Source organism: Corvus brachyrhynchos, unplaced genomic scaffold (assembly GCF_000691975.1).
Source record: "Corvus brachyrhynchos isolate BGI_N302 unplaced genomic scaffold, ASM69197v1 scaffold550, whole genome shotgun sequence".
In the NCBI taxonomy this organism is placed as follows: Eukaryota; Metazoa; Chordata; class Aves; order Passeriformes; family Corvidae; genus Corvus; species Corvus brachyrhynchos.
In genome coordinates, this window is record NW_008235753.1 from 11,727 (window position 1) to 22,725 (window position 10,999).

Below are 10,999 nucleotides of genomic sequence, written 5' to 3' on the forward strand. Positions count from 1 at the left end.
CCGGGGCCCCTCTCCCAGGACTACATGGCAGGGGGGAAGGGACCCCGACAGTTTACTCCCCTTTATGTGCATAATATTATTTTTGTGTCTCATAAAAGTCTTGAGGTAGTTAGCAAATGTTTTAAAAATGCTTTGTAGATAGAAAGTACTAAATATATTCTTCAGTTTTTCAAATTACAAAATTACAAATTTATTGTTCATGTTTGGATATCTATGAGCAGGTTCTATACCAGCCTTGGCATGTGTACAAATTTTAAAATACATAACCTTTGACAGAATGCTATCAATAACAGTTAACAATACGTATGCGGAACATGGAAACAAGAACTAGAAACGTGCGGACATATCGATGTGAGATGTGAGCTTTTATTGTTTTTCAACACTTTACTACATAGTGGTTTGTTTTGTTTATTAAAAAGAGTGATAAATGCATGGTTCTTCTTTAAAATGAGAAATTATTTTGCTTTTTTTTTTAAGGACAGAGGTAAATTTTTATAGACACAGCCTGACAAAAGTAAAGTTTGTTTGAAAGCATCTGACTTCTTGAAATGCGATTTAATATAGTTTTGTAGAATTACTATCAAAATGCTAGATCAACAGAATTGAATAATTAGGTATCTCATTACAGAACATGTTTTGAAAAACTGAGCTTGGAGATAATGTGTATTTTGATAAATTCAAATAATAATGTGCAGTTACGCTGAAGAAACATATATGTATGTGTGGAGGCCTATTTGTATATTGTAAAGCAGAACTGACATTTAATTAAATTACAAACAACAGAGGGAAGATTGAAGGTCTGGATCACAACTCTTTGACACATTTCAAGTACATTTCAATCTTAGTACACAAGTCTCCAGGGTCAAATTCTTAATGTACAATTTTGAAACTGATAAATTAAATTTTCCTGATTTCTGTATATGTAATTTCTCGCTTAAGTAGTATGAATTCTATGGAAGTCTCATTAATATTTGGATCTGAGATTGTATCCTGATTCTATTGAAGCCAATGGTAAAATTGCTATGGGAGCAAGACTGGATCTGTACTTGATAGGGTCAAGTGTTATTACACTGTTACATTGGCACTCAATGTTATTAACATCAAGCAACAACAACATCTTTAATAATGAGTAGTGTAAGGTACTCCTAAATCTTGGGTTTATAATACTTTATGAGGGAGTGATAAAGCAATTGAAAAATTATTCATAAGGGGAAAGATTGGAATTTGAAATATAGTCAGAGGAATCATTTTAGTTCATTAATTTACATGTAAATACTGATGTTTTCCAGTGGAATTATATATTGCAAGTGAGCTGGAGACTATACAGATAGATACAAAGACATAGTTCTTGTCCTGAAACAGTCTTATTTAAGAGAAAATATGTTGCTTCTGTATTTGCCAGAATCGTGTGTGCATTTACTAGTTTCAGTTTATCTGATTGATCAAAAAGGGATGTTAAAACTTGAAATATGTGTGTATACACACATGCACACAACATGCATTTTATATATAAATTTACAGGATACAAAAGCACTAGTTAAATGTTTAATAACTTTATGGATAGCAGTGTTATTTTAAGACAATAGAAAGCACTCTAGCTTCTCTAAATCAGCTTGTTATTTTTAGTCTGTGGAGGACCCAACTATATAGCAGTGCCAAATCACACACCACAGATGTATTCTGAAGAGATGTTTTAATTTGGAATGACAAGATACTTTCCAGTGCTGCTCATCAACATGTATGGTGTTCAGCAGTGTTAAGTCCTAGGTTTAAGTTGGTCAGTGATATTATGGAAAGTTGTGTGACATTTTTCTCAGATCAAAATTCAAAGATAATTTCTTTTATTAATTTTTGTTTTGGAAGCAAATCTGCTATCTAGGTATCATAAAGCTTAGAATGTAAGTTGTTTCAGTGTCAAGCTTCCTTCATATTACAGCAAGTTTAATGAATCAAATGCTAGTCTAAGCTTTTTATTGAAAGTTACTTTTGAATGCCAAACCCCAGAAATTCCTAAACAGTAATCAAATTCTCAATTCATTGAAGGTTATTTGGAAGATTCTCATCACCTCTGCCAATAAAATTGAATCTAGACACTTCTATTTGAGAATATGAAACAAAAGGAAGGATATGCGTGCATTTTTAAAGTACTGAAGTTGTGGTATGAGAAGTATTGGGGAAATAGTTTGCTCTGTTGCTCATTTTAGATCTATTACAAATTGTTTCTGATGCAGCTGAGAAAAATGCAGACCCTTAAAAAGGAACATGGACCTGTTGACACAAATGGGGACAAAATCACGGTACTTAAATCTACTTTAGCAGAAGTGTCTGAAGAATTGTCTGCAAATGTAGAGATGCTACTCACTGAAGCTAGTGGAAAAAGCAAATCTTCAGCTTGCCGGAGAAAACGAGAATTCATTCCAGATGAAAAGAAAGATGCTATGTATTGGGAGAAAAGGCGGAAAAATAATGAAGCTGCTAAAAGATCTCGTGAAAAACGGCGACTGAATGACCTTGTCTTAGAGAGCAAACTAATTGCACTGGGAGAAGAGAATGCCACTTTGAAGGCAGAGCTGCTTTCTTTGAAAGTGAAGTTTGGTTTAATTACTTCTGCAGCCTATGCCCAAGAGATACAGAAACTTGGTAGTGCAACAGCTGTGTATTTTCAAGATTATCAAACTCCCAAATCAAATATTAACTCATTTGTGGATGAACATGAACCATCTATAGTTGGTAGCAGTTATATTTCTGTCATTAAACATTCTCCTCAAAGCTCTATGTCTGATATGTCTGATATGTCTGAAAAATCATCACTAGAGCATACTCAATCAAGTAGTATGCGAAACAACTGCAGAAGTCCTGAAAATAAGTTCCAGATTATAAAACAGGAGTCTGTGGAATTAGAGACAGGGACAAGAGATGACAGAAGTTCACAGAAAGCATCCATATATCCACACTACATGGGAACTACCTTTAACAGGTACTCACATTCTCCTCCTCTGTTACAAGTCAACAGGTCCTCAAGTAATTCCCCCAGAACTTCAGAAACTGATGATAATGCAGTTGGAAAGTCGTCTGATGGAGAAGATGAACAGCAGGTTCCTAAGGATCCAATCCATTCCCCATTTGAACATAAAAATATTTGTGCAACAGTTCCAGAAGTAAATTCTTCAGCTTTACCTCACAAGCTTCGAATTAAAGCCAAAGCCATGCAAGTTAAGGTGGAAGCAGTAGATAATGACTATGATGCTGCACAGAAACTATCATCACCTATTGCTATGTCATCAAAAAGACATGCTGAGCTTGAAAAACACACTGCACAAAACTTGGTGCATTCTTCTCTCACTCCTTTCTCAGTTCAAGTGACTAATATCCAAGACTGGTCTTTCAAACCAGAACTCTGGCATCAAAAGGAATTAAATGTAAGAATTCAGAGTGGTTGCAAAGCTGAAATTGTAGAAAGAAAAGACAGTATCTTCAGTGTCTCTGAGTCAGAGAAGCTGTATTTGAAGCAGGGCATGGCAAACTTATCTGCAGAGGTTGCTTTCCTTAAAAGAATTATAAGTACACAACAAATCTGCATCAGACTGGTTAAGTTACTACTGAATAAAGGCTTATTGTTGTTTTTATATTAAAAAAAAGTCATTTGTAGTAGATAAATTTGTTTTGTATTATGCTGACATCACTGGACTTGTGATGTCGTTTCACTGTAATGTTCACATAATGTTTGGTGTCTTTTTGTGCACAAATTCTTATGGAGACTAAGCTGTGTTATGATCATTATGCCTTGTCATGGTTTAGGAATAGTACTCTCTAATTTAGTGCTCCCACTGGGTTGAGATAAGAACAGCAATGAGATAAGAAAACAAACAGTAACAGCAACAATATTACTAACAGAAGTGTACAAAAGAGAGATCGACTGCTCTCTCCCTTGGGACTGGCACTCCCCAAATTGCTCCCTCCGGCTTGGGACCAGCACCACCCAACCACTCCATCTGGCTTGAAACCAGCATTAGCCCACTGCTCCATCCACCATGCTTGCTTGACCAGAAGGAACCCCTTCTCCCCGGAAGAGAGTCCCTTTCCCCTGCCCCTGGCAATAACTTGAGGTGGTATAGAATAAGCTCTGGGTCCTGGTCATGCCCCTTCCTGGCTACTGAAAAAATTAACCCTGTCCTGGCCAGAACCAGGACACTTGTATATAGTCAAGTAGACAGTACAAATTATATATATAGTGAACTTAGTTTTAATTTTCTTCTTCTAAACTGTGGAAGTAACCAGTTACAATAAAATACTGGTGACAAGCACAGAACATCTACTCCAGTTCAATAGTTTTTTATGAACTTGTAAATATGTTAGTTAAAAAAAAGAAGGCTTGCTTCTTACACTGTGCTCAACTTATGTTTGGTTTTTACAGCCAAACTTACACTATTTTTAAATTTTTTTTTCTTTAAGACCTCTTTTGAGAAGAGAATTTAAATAAGTGGATATTTATAAATGAAAGAGTATCCAATTCATAGCCTTAGCTTTCTTTAAATAACTTCTTAGTATAAAATAAACAAAAGCCACACAAATTCTAACACAGTAATTGTAATATCAAGGAAGTTTTTCTCCTGTCTCAAATGAGAGAGTGTTGGGTTTCCTGAATGGCTTACTATAACAAACTTATTCAGTATTATAGTTTTGTGGTTTAGATGAAATTAGTTATATTGGACTTATGCATCTTCAAGTTTTAAGAGTCTTGAAGTGATTGGAAAATGTCATCTTTGCCAAGGGTTTTGCTTATGTCTGTCCAGGCATGGAAAGAAGTATAGTCAAAGGCTGATGAATCTGTAAACTCTGAGTTTAACTTGTCAAAATCTATATAAGGACAGACAATAGTAAGTAGCAGTGTTAGAGGCAATAATGTGCTATTTCAGCTCCAACTGTGGTGCATAACAGAATTGTAAGTATGAAATAAGGCTTACAGATAATATGGCTTTTGTTTTAATAGTCTAGTTAACTGAACTAGAATACCCTAGCTGTCTACAAGGCATTTTGCCAGAAATTCTTCTATATAAAACAGAATATGTGGAGAACAATCCAGATAGTACTAGCCCCTTAAAATTTGCATAGTCAAAGACTTCTTCATATGATGACTGGACAGGGTTTTAATGTTCTTGTCTGAGAAGAGCCATTGGAGCATGGAGATTGTATTGCATCATACCCACTTGGCTGGGCTTACCGAAGCCTTTAATTCAAAAATTTAAAGTCATTTACAAATATAGCGCTAGATGAAGAATTGTTTGCACCTGGTGGGTTAATACAATGCTTATTCTTCAAAAAATACTAGCCTATGGAACTGCACAATGCTTATTCTGTAGGATCATGTTAAACATTGACCAAGAAGAACTGGAGAGTAACCAGCCCAGTTATGCCAACTTTTTACCAGTTCACCAGGCAGTCAAGTATGAATTTGGGGTTGCCGACCACCAGGGACCACCAAAGAGACCCCCAGGACAGAAGAACGCATGTGCCAATAGGAGGGAAAATATGCTAATGACTTTGGGGAAATTACTATTATATGTATGTTTCTTCTGGGAAAACCTATGAATATGTATGCAAAATATGGTATATAAACAGGAGCTTTTTCTGTACTCAGCATGCACGATATTCTGGAGGAGATATCCCCTTGTGTATCCAGCTGAATAAAGAATGCCTGCTTCTTAATGCTACATTGGTGTTAAGGAGTTTTATTTTTACCAATTTTTGGTAACAAATAGATTTGGCAGAAGTCCTTCTCAAGATAATTTCCCATTTTCTTAAAGTACTAATAAATCAGATTAACAAATAAGCCCTTTCTGAAAAAGTTCTTTATGGAAATGTTCCATTATAGATCATGGAAATTAATAGACTTAAAATGCTAATTAAGAAAACAGAATGGAGTTAGTGATTTTTAATTTCATATTTGACTAGAGTAAGTTTTTCAATTTATTTTTGGAATGAAAAGGAGTCTGATTCTCTTCTGATAGCTCTGAAGTTTGGTCCAGCAGTCAAGGCAATGGCAAAACTCCCTGATATCAGCAAGGCTAGGATTTTATTCTATATTTTCTTCAGGCACTGATGATTCACTATCACATTCTGGGTGGACCTTGGCACAGAAATCACTGGCACAATTTGAACTTTTTTGAGCCTTTCAATTGCCAAGGTGTACTTGTGACATTGAGAGTTAATAACACACAGATTCCTTTCTCAGAAATTGCCTGTTTTTCTTTTCTCATGCCTTAATAATACAATAGATGCCATACTTAGACTGTCTCTATATTTGGTAATTAATATAGATGATATCTCAGTGTTACTGAAAATAAGATCAAGATCATTGCATGAAAAAAAAATACATTGAATAACAAGAATATGAGACACCAGGCAGTGACTGCTACTGACTTTTTGCTTGCTAAATATCTTCTCTAAGTAACCACAAAATTCTTTAAATATTTTATATATTATTTATCACATGTAATGTGTTCAAGGAGAGGACTTAAAAATCTCACATATATAAGCCTAAATCTGTTGTGTTTTGGGTTGGTTTTTTCAATTTATTGTTACTTACTCTTTGTCATAATTAAAGATTATTATCCTCCTTTTAGCTCATATTTTCCATCATTTGGTCCAATTAATACTTAAAAACAATGATGTAGCTAATTTGTTGCAGAGTGTCATTGCAAGTAAGCTATAGCATGGAACTTAAGAGCACAATCAGATTCTATTTATGCCCTCTACCCCGTTAATATTTGAAAAAGAGAAAATGTCTTTTGTTTAAAACTAGAACTAATTACATGATTTTCTATTATGTTCATCATATTAGTCCAATATGTAGGTTAGTAGACGTTCTCTCTACAACTCTGCCATTGATGGCAAATCATTCTATGCCCAAGTTATTACTTCTATGGCTAAAATTTCATAAACTGAAGTTATAAAATGCAGGAGTGCAGGTGGTTCATATAAAGCTAGATTTTTGTCTGTAGTCTCATCCTCTCCTTGGACAACTGAAAAATAAATTTGGTGTAGCTGATGTCCTCACCCAGCCCCATCTTTAGCCTGCTTTCCTCCAGCATGTTGTATCAGGGAAGAAGAAGAATTGCCACTGATCAGTAGGAGGGAGAGAATGTAGTGGGACTCTGCTCCCATACTCCAACTTTCAGCAGCAGTGACTAATAATTTAGAACATAAATAGTAAGGATATATTTTTCTATCCTATCTCATAGGAACACTTAAAAGATGAGTATGGTTATGGTTGTGTGTAACCTTACATTGCAGATTTATATTGTTAACATTTCACATCCGGGTTTATATATAGCATATTTAAAAAACAAATAAGGATCTTTACATTCCCAAGAGTAAATTATTTGCTGTTAAAAAAGTGTATAAGTGCTAATTCTGGCATGTGAATATGCTTATTTTGGAAAAGGATAGGAAACATGAATGCTTTTATACTCTATAAAATCCCGTGGAAAACAAACTTGAGAAGTGGGATAGACTTTTATTTTGGTCAAGTCAGGCATATACTGGAACTATAGTGACCGAAAAATGTCTGTAGGCTATGCTTTCAAATAAGATTGTTAAGAATGGAAACCTCATTGATTTCTCAATACAGAAAATATAATTTTTCATGGAAACATAGGAATTATCATGCCAGATAAGTTTGATTAGTCCTGAATCTTGCCTATGATAATATTATGAAAGGCTTCACAGAAAATTTTAAGCCCATGAAAAATAACTTTTGATTATATAAAATAGCTGAAAAGATGATGTGATGAGAACCATTGTAGCAGAACAGCATTCCTTTCTGTGAACCCTGTTCCCATTAAAGATTTAGAAATATGAGAGGGATTTTGAACAAGAGCAAAAGTAGAATAATCAACTGTAAAGGGTTGATTCATGAATTAAAAGTACACATTTAACTAGTCCCCTGTCTTGGTTTGAAAGACAGGTGTCTGCCTAAGGAAGGCAGGAGCCTCCCTTGGAATGGAAGATGCAACCCCTCTTCCCTCCAAATTATTATAATTTTGAAATCAAGGGGCTTTCAGGCAAAGATATGGGAAACAGGAATAACAGTTCTTTACTTATATATATCTAGATATAGATATAGATATAGATATATAAAACAAGGCAGGGAAAAAAACCTGATTTTAACTGACAGATACAACCTGACTCTGTTAGTCAGGGTAGCAGTAGCAGTCCGATAAGGTGGTGGCTGCAGTCCTGAAGTGAATGGATGTGCTTCTGTTGAAGCGATGATCCTGTGTAGGAAGATCTGGTCTTCCTCAGAAGGTCCAGTGGTAGGTATGTAGCTCTTGCCCTCTGGAAATCCAGTGGGAAAGGCTGCCTGTGGTCTTCAAAAATCGCAGTTTATATCCAGGATGGGATGCTTGGTTTCTCCCTCTGGGTGGAGCATCTCACAATGGAATGATGAGTCATGAGATAAGGCACTGATGGGCCATTAACAGGACATAGTCTTGAGGGAGGCGGCAGGGAGCACTGCCCCACCTGGTTTTAACAGCTCATGAAGATGGTGATAGAATACATGCTTGTGGGCACATCTTACATTGTAACCTAGGACATCCCCAATATACGTCAGCATCATAGGTACTTGGCAATATACATGCCAACATATTGAAGTATTCAGTTCCTTGCTAATCTGATGCTCTCATCCATTACGTTGCTTCCTTGCAAGTCTACTGTGTTTGGTGTTTTTTTCTTCTGATAACTTTTCTCATATAACACTCCTTATGGAAAATACTCTCTTTCTATTCATGTTTCACTTCAAGAGACCACAGAGAGTCTCCAGACTAAAGTCACTACTTCTTTATAGTGTCTGGAGTGAAATCATGCTGCAACTTTCTCTGCATTTGATAGAATTTGTAACAAGTGCATGGAAACTTTTTCCTAAAGTATCTCATGAATGTATCAGGAGAACAATGGCTTAAAATATACTGCTGCACAGGATGATTAACACGTCCCCCAATCCCTGACCAAGATCTTTTTCCCTCCTGTCCATTAACATGGCTTAGACTGCTTCCCTCAGTAACAGTAGTAATCCAATAGATTGTCATTTCATTTTCCCATCCATTGCAGTTAGACTCCAGCTACTCAAACTTTCGATAAGCTGCTGAAGCTATCTCCTAAAATAATGAAATTACATGGTTATTAGTTCAATCCTTGTTCAGTTTGAAATTTTTCTTTCTCTTGTAACCTGTATCCTTATTATATTTATCTGTATCTCCTCAAAAAGCATTTATGGGGATCTGAGGATAAAGGAGTATTCCTAATTAAAAAAATAAATATTCTGAACTAAGCCTAAATAAACTTGACCTTCTAGTTTATTATTGCACTCCATACCATGCCTTTCAATATAATTTTTGAATATTAAAGTGTCCTAGTTTAAAAGATAGGTGTCTGCCAAGGAAGGCGGGGACCTTCCTGGAATGGAAAAGATGACCCCTCCCTCCAAATTATTATAACTTTGAAATTAAACACAAAAAAGAAGAAAAAAAACCCCAATAACAGCCTTTTCCCACCCGTCAAGAACTTTCCCTTTGATGTAGTTATGACCATCACTGACAGGGGGCGCTGTTTTCTTGCGTCAAGGCAGTGGGCACTGCAGTGATTCCCCTGAGGCTTCAGGAGGCGCTCCAATGTAAGCCCTGAGCCTCTCCAGGGGTTAATGGCGACCCTGGGAAGAGAGAGAAGAGAAGGTGGAGGGGGGGAAGGGTTTTCGGTTTCCCATGCTTGCATGTATCTGGTGTGGTATCCTGGTGATGGCTGCTCTGGTGAGGTTCCAGTCCACCAGCAGCTGAGAGGTGCTCTCTCCAGAGAGAGAGAGGAGGTGGGGGCCTGGTCTTTTCCCTTGGAAGTACCCACACAGATGGTGGGGGTCTCTCCCAGCGAGGGTGGGTGCTGCAGAGAGAGTCCCAGTCCACCGACAGTTCACTGTAAGCAGCGGCCTCTCTAATAGGCAGTCAGGAGAAACTTCATGTCAGCTCCAAACCCCCTGGGCAGAAGTCCAGCACCAAACACCACAACTATCTTCCCCCCAAGCCGGGCAAAGACCAAACCACCCCCCAGCTAAGAAACTGTCAAAACCACACCGCTTCCCCCTCGCCCCCCTCCCCCCGAACCATTCCAAGGTATGTCTCTTAATCGATGTCCATTTGCCATTTCCATGACAACAAATGGGAAGAAAATTCCTTAAAGAAACCTAACCCCCAACATACAGTGTATTCCATATACAAAGGGATCACATAGTGAGCTAATGGTAATTCTATTATCTTACTGTGGCTTTAATATGAAATAATTTTTCTGACAAATTTAAATTTACTTGATATTTCCATCAAATCAAGGAACTGGAAACCAGCCTTCAGTAAGGACCTCATTTTATTATGTCAGAATATTTTTGTACAATATAATAGAGGTGTTGGCAACAGAAACAATATAAAATGGTAAAGAAAACAACAGTTAATGTATTCTTAGTCATGTAGCTGTGGTTTGATAGCTCAGGCCATGTTTGTTATTTATTATACAAGGGTTTTTTACAGAATGTGGTGTTTTAACTGGTATTATATAACAGTATTATTGTCTTTGTCAGTTTCATCTTTGTTAAATATGTTTCTTTATCATGTCGGAAAATTATCATCTCCAAAACCTGTAGTAATTACGCTTACTTCTTGTAAACAAAACACTTTTTTTGCCATTGTGAAATCTGTAGAACAGTGTTGGGGTTTTAGTTTAGTCTTAGGTTTTCCTGTTAAAGGAATTTTCTCCCATATGCATGTTGCTAGGGGACAAATAGCTGTACTTAAGAAAGACAAAAAGAGGGGTGGGGCGGGCCTGGCTACTCCTTTGTCTACACCTGGGTGTGGGGTCAGTTCGCTCTGAGCGTTCGGAGAGAGAAGCTGCAGAGAAAGGAGCTGCTGCTTCTTTCTTTTGGCCGGTCTTTCTTCCTGCTGGGAACAACGCCCGGAGC

The 10,999-nt window shown here is 36.8% G+C and overlaps 1 protein-coding gene across 1 annotated transcript; it reads left to right on the forward strand.

The window, feature by feature from the left end:
• The first annotated feature begins 2,225 nt into the window (after nt 1–2,225).
• LOC103625266 (nuclear factor interleukin-3-regulated protein) lies at nt 2,226–3,632 on the forward strand. Its single transcript, XM_008644676.1, has one exon. The coding sequence runs from the start codon at nt 2,226–2,228 to the stop codon at nt 3,630–3,632; it is 1,407 nt and encodes a 468-aa protein (XP_008642898.1).
• The last annotated feature ends 7,367 nt before the right edge of the window (nt 3,633–10,999 follow it).

Excerpts from the sequence above, each read along its gene's own strand:
- LOC103625266 (XM_008644676.1), top strand. The coding sequence starts at position 2,226 with ATGCAGCTGAGAAAAATGCAGACCCTTAAAAAGGAACATGGACCTGTT.